Source organism: Staurois parvus, unplaced genomic scaffold (assembly GCF_062004578.1).
Source record: "Staurois parvus isolate SC_StPar_1 unplaced genomic scaffold, SC_StPar_1.0 ptg000198l, whole genome shotgun sequence".
NCBI lineage: Eukaryota > Metazoa > Chordata > Amphibia > Anura > Ranidae > Staurois > Staurois parvus.
Window position 1 is genome coordinate 15,700,082 of NW_028317994.1, and position 23,068 is coordinate 15,723,149.

Here is a 23,068-nt window from a genome sequence, read left to right on the forward strand (position 1 = left end):
AAGTTGCAGCTCACAGGATAAGAATGGGAAGATTCAGGTGTGTAAAATGATCCTGTTAGATGGGACATTTAAACTGGTATTAAACATAAATCCAAGAATGTAATATATTGCAGCATGCCAATTATTAGATGTGATGACTACATTGGTTTTCTTTTAGGCCATTTTCCCCTGGTGATCTTGTAAGTAACACAACTCCTGCACAAGCGTGCCCCTACTCTGGATGAAGGGGTACCTCTGTCAGGCTGGGAGAGGGTAGTGCTAAATGTAGGAGCTGATTTAAATACACTAACAAATTGAAGCCAAACTCCAGCTAATACTTTAGAAGCAGATTTTCCCTTTGGGAATAGAGGTTTTAATATAAGTAAGAGTTGATCATTGCATACACCCCTGCTAGTGTTTAAATTATTTGTCTCATGTCTGTAACTAATGAATTCTGCTGAGAGCATTTTCTTTAAAATAAAATAAAAGAACACAGACTTACTGGCTAGCTCACTAGCTGAAAGGGGAGCCTAAAAAAAAAACCAAACAAATACAGCTATACCACCTAAAGAAATAGTAAGCTGCAATATAATGAATGATTACTTTTGTGTTTAATAAATCTTTATTATGTTGCACTTAAAAATCACTTTCAAGATGTAATCCCTTCTGTTGGTTTGTATAATCAGTTTTTTGTGGTAGTGCCCCTAGCGGTGAAAACTGTATTTCCTGTCCCTGATGAGTAAAGTCAGGCTTGCATGCTGTCCTGGAATAACAACTAGGGGAAATGTCTTTTACCCCTGTTCTGTGTACAGTAAGTATTGTAATCTTTATTTGACAGTACTACACATAGCATCTTTCTGACATCAACATACTACAAAGAATATATGGAATGGTGTAGGATATTTATAAAGCAGAGATTGTGATATTTGCTAAACACTCAGTACAGGAGAATGTTTTGTTAATGTAATATTCACCACTTTATAAGAACCCAAATAGCAGAGGAAAGAAAAATGTAATATATTTTTATATACTGTATTTTGAAAAATGTAGGAAGATTTGCATCCTCAGAGTGTAAAGCATTAAAGCTATACTCAAGCACTTAAACAACCCCCCCCAAAAAAAAAATCAGCCTCCCCATACAAACAAATACACATCAGGGGGTACCTATGCACAAAACCATTGATTGCAAATACACATTATATATGGTGAAGCGAGCAATACTTCTGTTGCCTATGGAAACTATAGGGTACTGTTGCCTGTTGCAGTTTCATGATAGTACACCAGTTTAAGCCTTGGCATGTTTGGTATCATTTACTTGGACCACCTCATCTTTTATATTTACCTAAAACTAGGTAATATTGCATTTGTGTGTCCTAAAAAATTAACTTTAGTACTGAAATGGTGTTACATCCAATATTGTGATAAATTAAACTACCACCATTTTATTCTCTATGGTGTCTGCTTTCATGGTTGAAGGTTTAAACAAATCTTCAGACCTAAAATTATTTTTTTTAAATGTGTGTGCAAAAAAAGACTGGCAGCAAGAGGTAAAGCTGAACCCCAGGAAAATAAAAAAGTACTCCCTTCCATTTTACTCACATGGCAAGTGGTAAATGCTTGTTTATGGCTGGGGGGGGGGGGGGGGGAAGGTAAAAGCACTTGCCTCATCCTCCACTCTGCCAGTGGACTGTCTGCCAATATCCTTAAGCCCAATGCAGGGCTTTAGTCCACACTTTGATATTGGTCTGTTGGAGGACAAGAGACAGCCAGGGTACAGTGGAAGACTGTAGGGACGGTCTAGCATTGCAGGAGCCTACAGGAGTGGGAGGCTAAGTAAAACAGTTTTTCCCTGTCCCTCTAGACAGATTAACCCTTGCAGTGCAGGTACAGCTTTAAATGTCAGCCCTGGTTCACACTGATGCAACTTCACATCACATGACAAATTGCATCAAATCATCAGCAATGGAACTGATCTAATTGGTGTAACTCTGACTTGACTTCAGAGTCACACCAATTTGAAAAGTAGTTCCTGTACTACTTTTGCCGATTTCAGGTGCAACTTGCATAGACATCTGTGCATGACATCACACAGATGTCTGCAAGTCTCATTGACATGCAATTTAGTAATTGTGCAACTCCACTTGAAGTTGCATGATTTCAAATTTACATGCAGTGTGAAGGGAGGCTCAATGTTTTTATGCAGGCTTGTCCCCCCTCCCTCCATAGACTGCTTGAGTTTTTACACTAGGCCCTGCAAGTACCTCGCTTAACAAAAGTCAGTTAATGTCAATTGAGCCAGGTGGGTAATTTACCAACTAGTGGCTGCATCCTATCAAAACTCAGTCACTATACATCACCATTGTATTCAGCCATCTGAATACAATAGCTGGCAGTGGCGACTCCTCCCTCCTTGCTGTTAGCATGATTATGGGAGAGTTTTCCTGTGGGCCCTGCTGAACCAAAAAAATAAATAATATGTATGGAAGTAGATGTTAGAGGAATTCATTCCAAGGGGTCAAGCACTGACCCATTTTTCTAAAGCAAAAGCAATTAGTTTTGGATTGAGTTTGGCTTTAAATGAAAAACTGATCGTAATGTTCTCCTTCACTACATTGTAAATTAGATGAACATGTTTATCAAGCGCTTCCTCAGTTTGGAGATTCCCAAACATGCCATAGCCAATCTTTCTGAAAATGCTAGTTTCATGGGTGTCAGACAGACTTAACCAAGTATGGAGACCTGGTGACACCTTGTTGAAAGTTTTTACCCTAGGTTAGGTACAATATGGAAGCTAGTAACAGGTAATTGTTCATCATGTTCTGTATTTCATTAAAATTAAGCCAACAGCTATTTTAAAAGGTCTATATATTAAAATGTAGACTACACTAGGGTTGGCACTCCTGCTTCACTACAAGCAAGTCATTGATACAGAACATGTAGCAAGTGAAGCAACTCTTAAACCTATACAGTACACTTTCCAGGGCAGCAACAGAAGAGGATGAGAGTGAATACAAAGTTTCCAAGTTCAGAATTTGTTAGCCTACTCCATATTTCTATTCTTGCGGTTTCTACATTTTAGAGGTAAAGTAGGCAGGAAAGATTAAACAATGTACTATAGCAGTTTGAAATTTGTAAATATTTATAGCTTTAATGGCTCTCAGTAACACACTAATCCTTATAAACAGCCAGCAGCTTTTTTCCTTCATAAATAACTGATTTTGTCCAACTTTATTTGGCAGTGATCCAGTAACCAAGTGATTACAAGAACATGACTGACATTTGATTCAGGGCGTATATGGTGGAGGCTGAGCTTCTTCAGAGATCTTCTCATATGCTGGTGGAGCTCCTGGAACCTACAATATCAAAACGTTGTTACTTAACTGACCTGTTAATTCTTAGGTCCCACTTCTGGACATATTCAAAGGTTGAGCATCAAGAAAATGCATTTTCACACAATTATTCCCCCCCCCCCCCCCCCCCAATAGAAGCCCACACAGCCAAGGTCTAGTCAAGTACCATATCTGCTGGTCACTGCAGTGTTTTATGAATGGGGTGCAAAATGAAGCCCATTTCCTACACTGTGGGCGACAGTGTAGAATCTGCAACATCCCATGGAGCTCTTGTCAGAGCCTGTAGTGTCTCAGGGTTCTCAGCTTAAAGCTGCCAAGCCAATAGGAATAAATAAAATGAAAAGGACCACTTATTAGCATTCTAGTCCTTTTCTCTAAATATTGGGGACCTTAATATTGTTCCTTTACCACACCAAAGTGTTCACCAGCAAAATAAAACATGGATGCAGACTAAAGGTTTTCAGTGGGACACCATCTGCACCTTTTTGTAATTCTAGCTCAAGTACTCTTTTTGCTCTAATATAGGAGGTAGGTTTCACATGGGACTGTATGCTGCCTGGATTGGTATAAAATGTCAGCATTACTAACACTATTGGAAGAAAAGGTGTTCAAATCCTCTGCAACAGATTAGGAACCACTATTACAGTTTGAAAAGATGTACACAAATACTTAAAATGATCTTTCATGAAGAGCACCAGTGCCTTGCCACATTCTAGTGCAGTTCGGTTCACAATGTTATGCTTCTAGCATGGTGTCATTACAAAATATATTTTCACAAAAATGAATCATAAAATAGACTAGTTCAAATATAGCGAAATGTTGCAAGCAAAAAGTAAGCACTTCAACAGTAGCCTTTTTCAACCAAGGTGCCCAAGCACCCTGGAGTGCCTTGGCAATATGCCTAAAAATTGGGCAGAAATTGTGTACAAGCCAGCAGGTGGATCAAGCCTGCCTTTTAGTAAACAAAGCCATAGGTTTTCATTGTGCACCCTTATGATCTTCTAGCTGCCAGCAACCTAACACCCAAAGCAGTCATCAGTTGATGAGGATGTTAGGTGCCTGCACAGCATCCTTTTTGCCCTCTTCATCAGCACTGAGGTCACATAAGCTGAGTGAGGGTGAAACAATCTGCCAGTACTAGTGTGCAAAGGTAGATTTGCTTTGGAAGAAAAAATGCAATGTCACAAGTATTTAATCACATTACACATACGGTTTAGATATTAAGAAGCAGATGAAAGTTACAAAGAACTTACAATGTTCAGGGTGTTGTAATCCTGTAATGGTACTTTACACTCTGCAGACTCTCTTGTTCCAGCCATCATAGCTCGGATCGCAGAAGGGCGAAACTGCTGAGTCTTGTAAACAAAAACCAGCGAACAAATGTTAAAAACTGTAGTACAAAAGCCTCTGTACATGAATAGGAAAAGTTCTTACCCCAAGTATTTTATAGCCACTCCTTCTCTTAAAGTACCAACATCCAATAATTAGAACAAGTGCAACTATGATGGCAAGAATGGTAATGCCAGCAGTCCTAAGAAAAAAAAAAACAAAACAAAACAATACATTTAGCATAAATAGCTTCCATATCAAAGCATCATTATGGATAAAAAAAAACCCAAAGACATTAGACCCCCCCCCCCCCCCACAACATGGCAACTCAATTTCTAAAATTCTTCCAAGACAAAAAGTTGTAGTTCAAGATCCAAAGTTGTTAATTTTATCCTCAAAAACACTCAACACTAAAATCTTGAGGGAAGTTGGCTTGAAGCCTATACAAAAACTATTGAATTAAACATTGTGCGTTTTTGATCACCTCTTGTTGCTGTGGGATTAATGCCCTCAATATTACTCTCCTGCAGCTCTGAGCCATTGAAATTTTGGGAAGTCGATTTTGTATATGCCAAGAAAAGTGTCATTTTGGGAACAGGAAACTACCTTTTTGTCTGCCAACATATCCAGTATAGTGCAATTCAGATCTGAATAGTAGATCTCTACTAAGCTGTATCCCACAGAATGGACATTTGAGGCCACATCCTCTTACCAGGTTTAAACTAGAAGGCTCTTCTGGGGATATTAGTATATATATATATATATATATATATATATATATATCAAAGGGATTGATAGATATATGTATAGAAATAAATCACACATATCTACAGAAAAAAAAAAAAAAAATTGAGGTCAATTGCTTCATTAATGATTTTTAATACTGCTTGGTTTATTTTAAAAATGTTTAATGTATAAATTGGTGGTTTAAAGAATATATATGATTTTATTTATGTAAACATGTGGTATGGGTGCTACACAGGAGTTCTCCATTAGATTATGTTTTATTAAATTGTATTAAATTATGTGGAATCAGTTGTTAATTAACTTACAATTAATATTTCTTCAAATTTTATAATTAATATGTTTTATTATAATTGCAATATATTTAATTAATGTTCTATTAAGTGGGGTAGGTTTAATATATTCTCTATGTGGGAGCGGAGGTATTTTCTGTAGAAATGTGTGATTTATTTCTATACATATATCTATCAATCCCTTTGTTATATATATATATATATATATATATAAATTTATTTAAATATATTTTTAATATTTTAAAATGAATTTGATTTGTCTAAAAGTATTTTTATAATTAGGAAGTCAATATAATCAGTTTAGGAATAGCAGAGAAGGTATAATGGGAAACCAGGGGAAGTGGTGGCGGCACATGGCCGTTCTATGTATATCGGGCTCCAAGAAAATGGAGGTAATACACGCCCCTTGTAAATTATCCTAAGAGTTTAAAAGGAAGTTCTGTCATCAAATGCGGCATCCTGAAGAAGCCACGTGATCGTGGCGCAACGCGTCGACGCATTTCCGGTCATAGGGGTGACGTACTTCCGGTTCCGGGTTCGGACACCATCTTTGTACACCTGAGTATACCCATAGCACAGGGGAAACTGCTTCTCTCTGTTGGAGGATATGTGAGTGCGATTTGTTTTTTATCTTTAAGTGCATTAAAACAGTGTTGCACTATGGAGGTCTGTCTTTGTCTTGCATATACGCCCTGTGTTTGAGTCCATATTGTGAGGGAAGTGATCTGAGAGGAATTCATTGCTTGGAGGAGGATCTTAATTAAGTCGGTGGAGTATGAAAAACCTGATAGAGAGATAGAGAGATAGAGAGATAGAGAGAGAGATATATATACATATAAAGCTTTGTGACCCGCAAGGGTCGAATGTGGAAGGTGAGGGGGCATTTTGGCTAAATTCAGGGGAGTCACATCAGAGTATCACGAAGTGCACAATTGCAGCATGGAGTGAAGTTATAACCACCGTGTACTGAACACTTTTATTATTTTGCACAGTGTGGCATCACAAGTTTTCTGAATTGATTTTGAATTGTTTTCTTATATAATTGGATATATTTATCACTTTGCACAGTTAAAGTGTTATTAGTTGATTATCACAATTTTCCACTAGGGGGCCTATAATTTGTGTGTGGGGATTTTGCACTAGTTACCTTGTATAGATTGATGATAATTAAGTTTCTGTATATTTTGATTATTTTATAATAATTTTGGAAGGAGGTAATTTTCACTTTATACAAGTTGAGCACTTCATCATAATATATATAATTTATTTACATCTACAGCTGTCAAAAGATGCCACTGTGCTCCTACATGCCAGATCATGGAGGTAAAAAAAAAAAAGAAAAAGTAAAAAAGTAAAACTAATGCAGCTACCACATCTATGTACAACACTGTGCATTCTTACTGTGAATGCAGTTTTATATTTAACCACAAGATGGCAGGGTTTAGCATTCCTGTTCATTGTAGCCTCAAAGCAGAGTTCCACTCAGCTACAAAAACTGTCACTGCTGACTTTTAAAAACAGCCACTTACCTGTCCCCCACAGCCCATTTCACTGGCCATCCTGTATTCCAGGAGGCCGGCATCTTCAGTGTGGGCACTCGGCTGTGACAGCTTGTGGCTTCACAGCTGGGTACCCACTGCGCATGCGTGAGTAGCACTGGGCTTCATCAATGGTCCTGTAGTCTTCTGGGACCTGTCATGTGTCCCAAAAGACTACAGGGAGGGAGGACACCTTCTGTTTCCCTAGGCATACAGACCAAAAGTGGCAGCGGGTACCTGTCAAATTCACACACACACGCCAATCCTTAATGGGGAGCAGTCCTTAAAGAGGAACTTCCCCTTTTGGGTGGAGCTCCGCTTTAATAGGCGTTTAGAGGCTGCTGGAAGTTGTATGCTGAAGGCAGAATTTTCTGCACAGTAAAGCAGAAATTAAACTACAGAGTCCAGGAGTAACCACTGGTGGGCAGGAGCATATAAGAAAGAGTCTGGGGAAGTAGGAGCAGAGTTTGAGACAGGCTTTTCCTGTGGAAGGAGTGTGGGGGTGGCTGCTCTTAAGAGCTATAATTCCTAAACCCTTCCTCCAATTTGGATGTATATACCCTCAAATTAAACCTGAGAGTGTGCACTTTCAACCCATATCCATTATACAACTATAGCTTGAATAGGATTTGGTAAATACCTGAAAAAAATAAAATTGTGCCTGTGTCCAAATATACATGGACCCAACTGTATGACTATTGCAGTTCGATGATATTTGCTTATCCTGGAGTTCAGTTTTAAAGCAATGCATGTTAACAATTGGGCAGTAACCTGTTACAACACAGTGTCACCAGACCCTGAAACCTTTGATCAAATTTAAGGACTGCTGCTGTAAACCTCCACTGAGTTTTAGAATTCCTGCACTGGTCCAACAACCACTGTTATGGGTGGGTGCATGTGCATACCACTGAAATTCATTTTATAATGCCATCAAAAGCCAACAATCACTGACCAGCACTACTCACTTAACCATGTCACAATAAGCAATATATGTATGTTACTCATACATACACAGGGCTGTTTTTCAGCAGGAATGCAGTTCCATTACTGAATGTATGTAATGGTAAGGCGTGTGCTGGAGGATCTATTGAAGCTGGCTACTGGGGGATTTATTGTCACTGGTGAGGATTTATTGTGTGAGGACCTATTATTGCTGGGTTGTCTTATGTTGCTAGTAGGGATCTACTGTTGAGGGAAAGGTTGCTGGCAGGTCTGTTGCTGGTTGTGAAGTTTTTATGGGTGATCCATTGTTGTGTGGGGGATCTATTGATGTAGAGATGGGGTCCATTTGCAGGTCAATTGTTTGAGGTTTATAGTTGCTGGGGGATCCATTTTACTGCTTCTCATTATCCTTACAAATTTAGCACCACAAATTGATACTTTGTTCTGTATTCTCTAAAAAAGGGGAGGGACTGAGAAGTGGGAAGGTGGTGAAACCAAGGGACAGTGCTCAGAGAAAGGTAGGGGGCAGAGACAAGGGGGGGGGGGGACTAAGAATGGGGGAGTTCCTGCACCCATTCTGAGACAAACAAAACACGCACACGGAAATCCTATAAAGTACACCACTTGTATAGTTAAGCATTGTCAAACATGTTCTTATATCATAATGCAGACTGATACAGCAAGGCTGAATACAGAACACTTTAATAGGCTAGATAAAAAAAAAAAAATCCACACAATTGTGGCCCCCCCAAGGGCCATTTAAGAAAGCCATTTTAATGTTTATATAAAAGCGGTGCGATTTTTGAGCCATAAATCTTTAATATACAGTATCATTGCACTAAAATTGCAGCACCACTGCAATAAAATTACATCGGCTTGCAAAACTAGAGAGAAGTATGAGAAGCCAAGAAATGCCCTATACTTTAAGAGATGTAATTAGTGTGCTAGAATCGAGCTGATCCAGACAAAATATATGCAATGCCTCAGTGGAGGTGGAGAAGTTGGAGACATTTCCTCTTCTTAGTATGCTGACTAGGACATTGGGATAAGAGCATTTCCTTTAGTAGTTTTCAAGTATGAAACCAAGACACCGTATGAATCCAGTGTCTATCAATGATTTAGCAGCATATTAGTACTTTTTTTCAGCCTCTGCAATGCTTAAAGGCCAAGTTCACCTTTCAGGAAAGAAAAGCCCATATTTTAGCAGAAAGCCAAAATGTGCATTTTTTTTCTCACCTACCAGCGTCTGCAAAGCATTGCATCTTCTTCATTGGATCACAGGAGCAATGTCAGGCTCTTGCAGACATACTGCAGCTTTCTCGTCCATACCTCCTTATGGGCTTTCAGTTAGAGGAGCTGTAGGAAGTGTCAGATATGAGGGCACTCAGCACCCTCGTAGTTCATTGAGAACTACAAACCATTTGCTACAGTGGAAGATGGGGCTTGTAGTTTACTTATTCACAGATCATGGTGAATGAATGGAATGGCTGTGCAGGCAGGGACCCCACAGCAACGCCAAATTTTATTGATAGTGGCAGGTGTAGTAATAAAAGGTGAACTTTGAAGTGTAGCCAAAGTTTTTCGCTTTGTTTTTTTAGTTGTCAGAATGGGGAAAGGCTAGAACCTCTGGCAGGGCTTACTGCTATATAGGAGAGATTTCTCCTCACTTTCTGTTCTGGGGACAGACAGGAAGTGAGGGGGAAAAAAAAAAAAGTTCTAGCATTCTGCTTCGAAAGAAGGAAACAAGAGGGAAAAAAAACCTTTATGAAGCTGCAACATTTGAGTTGTCACATAAAACCAAATTTGTCACCATTTGACTGTACATACCAAATAGGAAAGTATACAGTATATCATGATGCACTTCCCCCTTTAACCACTAGAGGGGAAATTTACCATAGGCTTCAATTTAATATTGAATACTAGGCAATCCTGTTAAAGGTTTTCCCTGTACAGGCTTTTGGATAGATTACTTACAATGTGCCAAAATAATCAAGAGGCAGAAAAAAACCCTCTAATAGCCAAGAATGTATTACACAAGTTATAGTTAATGTGATGCTGAGCTTCCTACCAATTTCCACCGAAACAGCAGCTGTGTTTTTTATCTAATATAGATTAATTAATTTATGCTGCAATGTGCCATTTCACGCTGGGCAATTTAGAGTACAAGTTATAGCTGTACCCTCTCCTGGGGAAAGGAGGGAGAACAGTAGAGAAGGCAATAAAGGTTATTAACAAGCTCATGGCTGAAATACTAGACATGCAATTGTGTGCACCTTAGGACTCATGCACACTTAAGTTTTAAAAAAAATAATAATAATTTGCTGCTTTTACAGGGGTTTGTGCTTTGTTTTCTCTGCCTTTAAATACCCCTTCATGATTACCTATAGTATGCATGGACATATAGATTACTATAGGAGTTTGGAGGCAGGGACAAAAAAAAAAAAAAAAAAAAAGTAGTGAGGGTTGAATGAGAGTTTTGCCAGAAAACAAAACCGGACGTGCCCAAGTGTGCTTTAACACTAGGCACATTTAGCGCTTGAATGTGTAACTTTAGTGGCCACAAAAGTTGATATTCTGCCCAATGCAATTTAATTAGCGCTCAAGCAGAACAATTTATTTGTGGCCATTAAAGTTACACATTCAAGCATTGAATGTGCCTAGTGTTAATGCGCACTCAGGCATATCAGACTGCACTGAATGCATTTGGGGAAAAAAAAAAAAAACCCCACAAACAAAAAAAACACCCATGCAACTTAGTGTTTTTGCAGTGGCTTTTCTCCTGCCGAGAGAAAAGCATTTAGAGGAGCCCCAGTGTGTATGAAGTCCTGCTTCACACCAAATGCAGCTTTGAACTAGCTGCTACTTCAGCTGAAGCGGCACTATTTCAAACCTGCCAGTCAGTGCAATTTCATGTGCAGCTTCCCCACATCTGCGCGACTTCATGAACGGATGTTAATGCAAGTCACACATTAAAAATCGGCAAAAATAGCGCAGGAACCTTTTTTCAAAAATTGCAGCAAGTTGGAGTTGCACCGATTTGAATAGTTCCATAGGCACAAATAGGGTGCGACTTGTCATACGATTTTGAACTGTCAAATCGCATGACAAACAGCATTGATGTGCACGGGGGCTTAATCTGTTGCCTGTGCATATACCTGTAGCAGTGATTCAGGCAACTACACAGCCACCCAAACCCATTTAAATTCAAAATATAGAGACACAGTTTGCTCACAGCATTCAGTGCAGATGATCAGTAGCTCTATGATCAGGAGCCCCCCAATCCCCTTGTAAAGGGGGTAAAAACAAAGAAGTGTTCAGTTCTGATCACTTCCAGGTTCAAAGTCAATGCAGTAGCAAATGAAAGACCAAGGTTACCAGGTGAAGAGGACATCTATATCAGATTGCATTTCTATGTACTTTGATTTTAGTTTAAATTTTAAGATATAGTAAGTTTTTTTTTTTTTTAAACAGTAAAGGCTGACTTTGGTTATAAAAACCAAATTATGCACCATTTTGGGTGGTGCCCAAGAGTAACCACTATGCTACATAAACTGGTCACACACAGCAGTCGCATCAAAATCATATAAAGTACCTAAAATGGATATAGATAAAAACAGTTGTAAGACCAAATTGAACAACCCTAACCCACAAAATCTTAAAATCCAAAATGACAAAATCCAAAACCCCCTCCACTTAGCTTGAGAGGCATTTATTAGCAACACATTCTATATCTTTATTGGGTGGAACCAGGCTAGAGGGTGAAGCTTATTCAGAAAATGACATGCTGTGGGGAAACAAAACAGCACTTACTCTTCCACACTGAGCCCATGTGGTCTGCCTCTGCCAGAGCTGTACACCCCAAGACCATTTGCTGAACCAGGACGGGGCATTCTCCAGGGTTCGCACAACCAGCTTTCACTGAAACGTGAGAACAAAGAGCTGTTTAAACCCATAACTTATGTCACACTATCACATCCTCAGGCTGCCTCTGACCCCACACCTATATACCCTTCCAGCTTCTAATTAGCGCTTAAGGGTTTATTAACTCATTCATTGAGGAATTTATTCAGCATAAGTATGCCTAAACTGTGAGTCTGAACTGATAAGGGCCCTTATACAATTTATTCTTGGCTTTTAGATGCTAGTTTGAAACGGGCTTACTTTTTTTCGTGCGTTCTCCTGGGGCATAATACACACTTATATTGAAGGTATACACATGAACAGTCAAAACTACATAAGCTGTTCAGGCGACCTTTAAGTATTAAATTGCTGAAAAAAAAAATTTCAGCATTATTATTTTTTGTAGTGATATATTAAAAAGGTCCATAGGAATATAAGGCATGATAACTTGATGTAACACACACTATCACACAACATACTGCATTGTGAAAGCAGACTTTTATTCATTTCTTTAATATGTTTAAAGCATCCTTTCGTAACATTTGTGCCCTAGAGCAGGGGTGTCAAACTGCGGCCCTCCAGCTGTTGCGGAACTACAAATCCCATGAGGCATTGCAGGACTGACAGTTGAAAGCATGACACCCAAAGGCCGAGGCAAGATGGGGCTTGTAGTTTCTCAACAGCTGGAAGGCCACAGTTTGACACCTGTGCCCTATAGGAACCCTTGAAATAAATTTCATGTCTCAGGGAACTCCTGCTAAGGGGGGGTCATTAGGAAATGCATGGGGGTCATTAGGAAAATGTTCCTTACAGTGGTGGTTAGAATGCTTTACAGACAACTAAAAAAAAAAAAAAACACCTTTGTCAAGCTACTGTATTTAGCTCCATCAATCTTCCCATCAACTCTGACCAGCTTCCATATCCCTGCTGAAGAAAGGCATCCCCGCAACATGATGCTGCCACCACCATGTTCGATGGGGATGGTGTGTTCAGGGTGATGTGCCGTTTTAGTTTTCTGCCACATACAGCGTTTTACTTTTAGGCCAAAAAGTTAAATTTTGGTCTCATCCAGGGGTGGACTGACAACTCATGGGGCCCCCGGGCAATAGGGGATCATGGGGCCCCTGTGTCCTTGCCCAAACTCAAAAAAGCCTATGAAAAAGGTACCAGGGGCATCTCATGGGGCCCCTTACTGACCCCGGCCCCTCGGGCCCAAGTTTCCAAAGGGTCAGTCTGCCCCTGGTCTCATCTGACCAGAGCACCTTCTTCCACATGTTTGCTGGGTCCCCGCATGGCTTCTTGCAAACTGCTAACTGGACTTCTTATGGCTTTTTTTCAACAATGGTTTTCTTCTTGCCACTCTTCCATAAAGGCCAGATTTGTGGAGTGCACAACTAATAGTTGTTCTGTGGACAGATTCTCCTACCTGAGCTGTGGATCTCTGAACCTCCTCCAGAGTTACCATAGGCCTCTTGGCTGCTTCTCTGATTAATGCTCTCCTCGCACAGCCTGTCAGTTTAGGTGGACGGCCATGTCTTGGTAGGTTTGTAGTTGTGCCATTCTCTTTCCAATTTTGGATGATGGATTGAACAGTGCTCCTTGAGATGTTCAAAGCTTGAGATATTTTTTCATCCCCAATCATTCCATTTCTCCCACCCTGCTGTGTGCTCTTCAGTACCCAACTCCTCCCCCCATCCTACGCACCAATACGAGAAGATGGGAACGAGGCTGGATTTGCTCTGCCTGCCTCTGTGCCCACCCACACTCAAGTCTGTGAAGCTTCAGAGGATGTGTGGGTGGGAAATTGTACACAGAGCAGCCAACAGCTCTGATGCATCTGACTGAGTCATGTGAGTCTGACCTCCATTACTTCCTTCCACCCACGCCTCCCTTCCTTCCTTCCTTCCGCCCACCCCTTCCTCCCTTCCACTCCTTTCTTCCAACCTTCTCTTCCTTCCTTCCACCCACCCTTGCCTCCCTTCCTTCCCTCCCTTCCACCCCTCCCTTCCTTCCTTCCACCCACCCTTCCCTCCCTTCCTTCCCACCCTTCCCTCCCTTCCTTCCCACCCTTCCTCCCTTCCTTCCTTCATTCCACCCTCCCTTCCACCCCTTCCTTCCTTCCACCCATCCTTCCCTCCCTTCCTTCCACCCACCTCTTCCTTCCACCCCTCCCTTCCCTCCCTTCCTTCCACCCTTTCCTTCCTTCCTTCCTTCCTTCCTTCCTTCCTTCCATCCACCCACCCCCTTCCTTCCTTCCTTATACCCCTCCCTTCTTTCCATCCCTGCCTTTCCTTCACCCTTCCTTCCACCCCTCCCTCCCTTCCTTCACCCTGCCCTCCTTCCTAACCTACCTTCCACCCCTTCCTTCAACCCCTCCCTCCCCTTCCTTCCTTCCACTCCCTCCCTTCCTTCCTCTCCTTCCTTCCACCCCTCCCTCCCTTCCACCACTTCTTTCCTCCCCTCCCTTCCTTTTCACTCCACCCTCCCTCCCTCCCTCCCACCCTTCCTTCCTTCCTTCCTTCCCTTCCTTCCCTTCCTGCCTTCCTTCTCTCCTTCCACCCCTACCTCCCTTCCTTCACCCTTCCATCCCACCCTTCCTTCCCTCCCTCCCTCCCTTCCTTCCCACACCTCCCTCCATTCCTCCCTTCCTTCCACCTCTCCCTCCCTTTCTTCCAGACCTTTCTTCCTTCCACTCCTCCCTCCCTTCCTCCACACCCCTCCCTCCCTTCCACCCTCCATCCCCCCTTCCTTCCCTCCCACCCTTTCTTCCTTCCACCTCTCCCTCCCTTCCTTCCCACCTTTCCTTCCCACCCCTCCTTTATTTCCTTCCACCCTATCCTCCCTGTCTTCCTTCCTTCCACCCCTTCCTTCCTTCCTTCAACCCCTCCCTCCCTTCCTTCCTTCCCATACCTCCCTCCCTCCATTCCTTCCTTTCTTCCACCCCTTCCTTCCTTCCTTCCTGCCTTCCTTCCACACCTCCCACCCTTCCTTCCATTCCTCCCTTCCTTCCTTCCTTCCTTCCTTCCTTCCTTCCTTCCTTCCACCCCTCCCGCCCTTCATTCGACATAAAACATTTAACAGTGCCATTTCATGAGATAATTTAAGAGGGCATGTTTATGTTAAGTGGGGCAACTGGTGGCGAGTGACTCTTAAGTCCTGGCTAGTAGCTCAGGACTTGAAATTTTGAGCCCTGACTTACAGTATCTATATATTGCTGCTGCAGATGAATTTTGCAGAGCCTATAACACAGTAAACACAGGTATTCACATCAGTCCCTGCCCTTAGAGGAGCTCACAGTCATATATCCCTACTACATATGTACACACAGGCCAATAAAACGGGAAGCCAAAAATCTACAAGTGTTTTTTAATTGTAATGTGTGTTGAAGTACACACAAATGTATATGGAATGTAAGGAACAAACAGTTTATAAAGTGTGAGCTAGAGTTTGGCTTCAATTAGTCACTGTTTTTAAATCTGCTAATACATTTAACACCCCCCCCCCCACTCAACTGATGACAATGCTGCTGTCTGCTGTGCCTCCTGTGCTCATGCATCCAGACTGGTGTCTCACTAATACCGAAGGTATGTTACTGGCCAGACTATCAGTTGAAAACTGAGGGAAATGGCTAACGAAAAGAAAACTGATGCAGCCACCACATCTAATGATTGGTAAGCTGCAAAATACTACATTTTGGTTTTGAGTTTAATATAATTTTAATAAATGCTGCAATTAATAAATATGAGTAAAGCTCTGTACACATGGACCAAATATCAGACTAAATCAGCCGGCCGACATTCGACACGTGTGTATAGGTGCCGATCTTACTGTTTCTGTCGAACGAGAATGCAAGAAAACCAGCATCTGATCAGCATCCAATCAGTGCTCTCATCCAATGGCTGTAAGTGCTGACCGGTGTGTTCTGGCTGGGAGGCAATCCCGCTGTCAGAACACAATAGCACAATGAGAGAGATCACTGTACTAACATTGAATTTTTAGCACAGAGATCTCATCAGCTGCTCAGTTTTACAGACTTACCATGTGTACTAGGTATAAAACAATGACTGTGTTTTATATGAATTATTATTTTATTTATTACTTTTTTATATAATTCAGATGAATTTTGCAGAACCTAACACAGTACAATACAGCTAGTCACATCAGTCCCTGCCCCTAGAGAAACTCTCTATTACATAGACACACAGGCCAATTTTAAGTGAAGCCAATTAATCTACCAATGCTTTTTTTGCCAGATGAAATACACAAATACACACAGAGAATGTATAAATTCAACAAAGCGTGTTCCCAGTGAGAACTGAAGCTAAAAGAATGCTGAGAGGCAAGAGTGCTAACCTCTTATTAAGAAATGCTACATTTAATAAATACCAGCAAGACATAGAAATACAAATACTGTCAGCTGAACAATAAAACTATTATAAAACGCAATTTTTTTTTTAATAAAAATGCAACAATACTTGTATATTATTCTCTGTATTTATAAATTATTCTTTTTAAACTAAAGCAAATTCATAAAAAAAAATGTACACAGTGCAAGTATTGTGTTTAAAACAACTTCATAATTTGCACAAATTATATTGAGTTTGCAGCAGAACAATGTCACTAAAATAGATCTTTTCTTTTATGGACAATTATGTTGTTTGCAGTTCCCATTCTTCGAAAATTGCCCTACACTGTTAGAAAATTAGCATAATATCTGTAGTAAATCAAATTAAGTGTTCAGTTTTGATAGCAAGCAATGTGTAAAGGGATTTTGTCCAAGGCTCAGTTGCTCTAAATGTTTTCTGGTTCCAGTTAATTAAGAAGGCAATTTATTCTGAATGTTTAGATTTAGAGTTACTGTTTTTTTTTAAATAAAATTGCTTTCACAAGAATTACAATTAGATTTGCCAATGAACAGAAAAAGTTGCATGGACTCACCTCGCAATGGATGGAGCTGCAGTACAGTACTGCATACAGAGACTGTTTTCTCTCTCTTAATCTTTTGTGCCTGAATCTTATGACTATCACGGGTTCAACTTCTAAGTAACCCTTTGATTTATTTTAATTAGCATGAAAGCTGGAATGATCAGTCCTTTTTATTCTCATCCTTCAAGAATCCAAGCACCCGCTGAGTGGCTCTCATGAAACAAATTTGCAAACTTGTGTGAAAGAATGGTCAGTACATAAAATGGTCATCAAATGGATTTTGTCCCTTGACTTGAGTTTTTCTTTTATTACTGAATACTTATAAAAAGCTGTTGCACATACAAAAGACAGCACCCTCCTTAGTAATATCAGTATGGTGAATGGGACAAGCCCACCCCTTTATTGCCTTTCTATTGAAATGTCTTTTGTCATGTTTTTCACAATTCATAATTAATGTAAATTTACAGTTGGAAATAAACACTAAACCTGCCACTGAAGCTTGCTAGCACACAACCACAGATTATATTTCTTGTAGAGCACCTTCCATAGCACCAAGTTATCTAACTGGGCCCATCACTGTGATGGGCAGTTTCACAAATAATGACACGTAGATGGGTGACGTGCAGGGTAGAAGTGATGATAATGCAAGCTGGTTGCTATTTTCATATTAGAGCACCCTCTCATTTGGGGCACCTAGAGCGCTCTACAAGATAGGAGGTGCCTCCAGTTACGTCCAGATTCCATGGATCATTTCTATTGACACTGGAAGTAAAGAGGAAGTAATCTGGAGTGATTGACTGATCGTAAGAATCTGTAAGCAATAACAGGAACTGAAGGCAGTATAACTCACTTGATTAAAAAGCCTAAATAATGCATGTAAGACTTTTATATTTCATATGAATGCAGCTATAGGCGATTTCTGGGAGAGAGGTCCCACAGAAATATATTAATTTGGAAAGAATATGAGTAGCGATAACATTTTTCATTCAAGTCTTTAGAGGACATTAAAGTGATAATAAACCCAAAGCCAAAAATATAATATATTGCAACTTACCAATCATTAGATGTAGTGGATGCTTTTTCCTTCTATTTTCACCTGGTGATCTGGCCAGTAACACACCTACTGTATAAGTGAGACACCACTCTGGAGGAATGAGAACAGGACAGGAGTGTTAAATGTAATAGCAAATTTGAATACAAATAACAAATTGAAGCCAAACACCAGCTCACACTTTATAATCAGTTACAGCAAACTGTTTTTTTCTTTTTGGTATAAAGGTTTTACATGAACAAATAAAAACTGATCACGTTAATCACCCACACCAGTGGTAAATGGATGGTCTCATCCATGTAAGCTGATACATTGTGCTGGAGTGCTTGAGCTTCTGAAAAACAGATGAAAAAAGAAGAAAGAATAGCAAAAAAAAGAAAAACTAATACAACCATCATATCATAGCTTGCCAAGAATTGGCAAGCTGAAATATAATAAATGTTTGCTTTTGGGTTTAATACTGCTTTAATCTCTTAGGCCCCTTTCACACGGATATTCTGATCGGGTTTGCCTGTCCGTTTTTCAGGTGGCCCCTATCGAAACCTCCATTCCCCTCTACTGAGTGGTGGATGTAAACGGACATGTGTCTGTTTACACCCACCTACATCCAATCCAATCTGCTAAAACGAGACGGATGGTGATTTGTTCCCCTTTTGTCCATCAGATCAGATCGGATGGCAGTCGGATATAAATGGATAGGCGGTCTGTTTTTATCCAACCTCCTGTAGAGAAGAGTGGGCTGTGTCTGTGTCCGCTCTGCATAAGCGGAGCAGACATGGACCTGTCATCTACCTACTCAGAGGGGGATAAGCAGACAGACTATCTGCTGAGCAAGTGGATCGCAGTCCTGCTCATGCGAAAGGGGCCTTAAGCTCTGGTTCACACTGTGCTGGCTGGCTGCAGGAATCACACCTGTTCCCGCAACCACCTGCAGCCAAATCGCGCTGCTCTTACGAGACACACAAGGCTGCCATTCATTCTGAATGGCACCTCCACGCATCTCAGCTTGCAGTGTGTTTGCAGGTGCGGGAACCGCAGGGAAATTACATGGTCAAAAAGACCATGCAATTTCCTTGCAGCCGTATTTTTAAAATGTGCGTGCATCTTTTATATTCATAAAACACAGGCATGACAGTCTATTCAAATGAATGGGCTGCCGTATCCATGCAAAGGCAGGCTGCACGGAAAGGAACAAGTGTGAACCAGGGCTAAATGTTTAACCACAGCATGGCATGAGCATGAAAGGTTATTTGCTTAATCTTTCACAGCTGAAGGGGGCCAACCCATTAAATTCTTCTAATGCCAGAGGTGCTACATGGTCTTCCCAGTCATGGGGTCACTGTGCTTGGATGTCACAGTGACACATGACTGGGAACCCACCCCACCTGCTATTGATTATAAACACTGACTGCATGCTGAAGGTGGCAGCGAAGTCAATGTCCTAGAGGCAGTGTATGAGTCCTCTTTCTTTTTGCCTCTTCTCTGGGCTGGCAAGTTCTCAGTGATTTAGAGAGTGCCACCCAGATGATGACATCAGCCCCTCTCTCTATATCATTATACTGTGAGAGCTGGGTGCCATGGTGATGCCCCCTCCAATGATGTCCTGCACTCACAATATGTCCTCAGTCTCTGGGTTCAATTACACTGTCCACTTGCTTTAATACTTTGTCACTGAACCAGAACATACACTATATTGCCAAAAGTATTGAGACGCCTGCCTTTACATGCACTTGAACTTTAATGGCATCCCAGTCTTAGTTCGTAGGGTTCAATATTGAGTTGGCCCACCCTTTCCAGCTATAACAGCTTCAACTCTTCTGGGAAGGCTGTCCACAAGATTTAGGAGTGTGTCTATGGGAATGTTTGACCACTCTTCCAGAAGCGCATTTGTGAGGTCAAGCACTGATGTCGGACGAGAAGACCTGGCTCGCAGTCTCTGCTCTAATACATCCCAAAGGTGTTCTATTGGGTTGAGGTCAGGACTCTGTGCAGGCCAAACAAGTTCCTTCACCCCAAACTGGTGGGCAGGCATGTTGGAACAGGAAGGGGCCATCCTCAAACTGTTCCCACAAAATTGGGAGAATGAAATTGTCCAAAATGTCTTGATATGCTGACGCCTTAAGAGTTCCCTTCAATGAAACTAAGGGGCCAAGCCCAAGTCCTGAAAACCAACCCCACACCATAATCCCACCTCCACCAAACTTTACACTTGGCACAATGCAGTCAGGCAAATACCGTTCTCCTGGCAACTGACAAGATAGGCAGATATGTCAATTGAATTGCCAGACAGAGAAGTATGAGTCGTCACTCCAGAGAACACGTCTCCACTGCTCTAGAGTCCAGTGGTGGCGTGCTTTACACCACTGCATCCGACGCTTCGCATTGCACTTGGTAATGTAAGGCTTGCATGCAGCTGCTCGCCCATGGAAACCCATGCCATGAAGCTCTCTATGCACTGTTGTTGTGCCACATGACATTTGGAGATCTTTAGCTATTGACTCTGCAGACAGTTGGCGACTTCTGCACACTGTTAGCTTCAGCATACGCTGATTTTACATGGCCATTCCCTTCGTGGCTGAGTTGCTGTTTTTCCCAGTTGCTTCCACTTTGTTTTAATACCGCTATCAGTTGACCGTGGAATAATTAGTAGAAAGGAAATTTGATGGATGGACTTATTGCACACGTGGCAACCTATCACGGTACCACGCTTGAATTCGCTGACCTCCTGAGAGTGACCCATTCTTTCAAAAATGTTTGTAGAAGCAGTCTGCATGCCTAGTTGCTTGGTTTTATACACCTGTGGCCATGAAGGTGATTGTAACACCTAAATCCAGTGATTTGGAGGGGTGCCCCAATACATTTGGCAATACAGTGTATATGCAGACCAGGAAAATTAATAAATGTCAGATATTCTTATCTGCAAAGTATTGTGAATAAACAAAAATGTCACCATGACAGCCTGACAAGAAGCATTATCAGGAGATCTCAGCAATCACAGTCTCCAAGTTTCTCTTACTGCAAGTTTTCTTACATGACCATAGAAAGGCAGATATTCCCATGAGAATGTTGGGTGGGGAGAAGTTTGCCTATCCTTGAGTGGACTGTCACCAGGATCCATTGTGATACTTACATACTACATGTTTATGTGTCTAATATGCATTAAATGAAAAAGGCAGAATGGTGACTGTTTTCCTCTACACACAGTATCATACGTAGAATTCCGCAGACATAGCTTCCAAGAAACTGCATATTTTCAGTCAGGCTGATCTTCATTCTCATGATGGTCATGAGTTTGCAGTCATTCATCTGGAACATCTAGGGTTGATTTAAATGCTGCCATTCAAAATAATGACAAATAAAACTGAAGACATGGTCAAAAAAATGTCTATCCAGGCACTTAAACACTGTTATCAGTCACTAAATGTAAGTGATGGGACTATAGAAGAAAATAAAGGGTAGGATATTACATGCTTAACTACTAAGCCCACTCAAAACTGATCTGTTTTTGGTGGGACCAATCATACACTGGATTCTAATATCTCAGAGAGGCCAGGTGGAGTCTGCATACTAGAGCTTTTAGCTTCTTCCCATATTAAAAACTACATCACGTACCATCAGAAATATCTCATACAGTATAATGCATTTTTGTTGGCAGTGCCTCTCTCTCCCTCCCAAGGGTTCTCCAAAGCAGTTTTTTTCACTCCAAGCCAATGTTTCTCGTTCCAGGGTGATCTCTTAATGGTGGTCATACACTATACCAGGCATCATTATATGGTGAATCACTTTCCATACTCAAATAGAGTGATAGTTCTATCTGGAGTCTGAACCACCAGCCAGCAAGCCAGTCCCCAGCGCATTGACTGGTAGTTAGGGTTGCTGACATTCTAACAAAAAATGTTGTGCATGCCCCACCCTCAGCATCATGGGGGGATAAAGCGGTCCAGACATAGAGCCTGCTCCACCTCCCACCCTTTGCCTGCCTGACACTAAAAGGTGTGGAGGGCACCCTGATGAAACCTTTGACAGTGTATGTGTATGCAGTGTGTATATATGGTTTATGCATGAGCATAGGTGGTACTGCTGTGCTATGTGAAAAGGAATCAAAGGGGTGCTGTGAGTTGAGTTGTATATACTTATGATTCCTAAACTATATACGCTACATACACCTGACCCCTACACTCTGTGCATTACCTAGTCCTGACCCCCCATACTACTTCACTTTGTATATTACTTAACCTGGACCACTGTACTATGTATGTTTCCCAACCCCTGTTCTATGTATGTTATCCAACCTAGACCCCTGTACTATGTATGTTACCCAACCTGGACATCTATACTTTGTATGTTACCCAACCCGAACACCTATTCTATGTATGTTACTCAACCCGAATCCCTGTTCTATGTATGTTACCCAACCTGGACCCCTGTACTATGTATGTTACCCAACCTGGACACCTGTACTATGTATGTTACCCAACCTGGACACCTATACTTTGTATATTACCCAACCTAGACTCCTCTACTATGTATATTACCCAACCTGGACCCCTGTAGTTTGTATGCTACGCAACCTCAATCCTGCTCTGTTTATGTTACCCAGCCTGGATCCCTGTACTATGTATGTTACCCAACCTGGACACCTATATGTTGTATGTTACCCAACCTGGACCCCTGTACTATGTGTGTTACCCAACCTGGACACCTATATGTTGTATGTTACCCAACCTGGACCCCTGTACTATGTGTGTTACCCAACCTGGACACCTATATGTTGTATGTTACCCAACCTGGACCCCTGTACTATGTGTGTTACCCAACCTGGACACCTATACCCTGTATGTTATCCAACCTGAACGCCTGTACTATGTGTGTTACCCAACTGGAACTCCTGTACTATGTATGTTACCCAAGCCAGACCCCAGTGCTATGTATATAACCAAACCTAGACCCCCTCTACTATGTATATTACCCCACTTGGACCCCTCTACTGAGACAGAACGCGGCGCCCGACCCCTG

General features: G+C 41.4%; 1 protein-coding gene across 1 annotated transcript; it reads right to left on the reverse strand.

Annotated features, from left to right (window-relative positions):
• Nucleotides 1–582: 582 nt before the first annotated feature.
• MLANA (melan-A) lies at nucleotides 583–17,145 on the reverse strand. Its single transcript, XM_089678136.1, has 5 exons — nucleotides 17,014–17,145; nucleotides 11,986–12,093; nucleotides 4,764–4,860; nucleotides 4,583–4,684; nucleotides 583–3,332 (listed from the first exon to the last, which is right to left on the reverse strand). Exons 1-5 carry the CDS (start codon nucleotides 17,046–17,048, stop codon nucleotides 3,264–3,266), a joined length of 411 nt encoding a protein of 136 aa, XP_089534262.1. The 5' UTR covers nucleotides 17,049–17,145; the 3' UTR covers nucleotides 583–3,263.
• Between the last annotated feature and the right edge of the window lie 5,923 nt (nucleotides 17,146–23,068).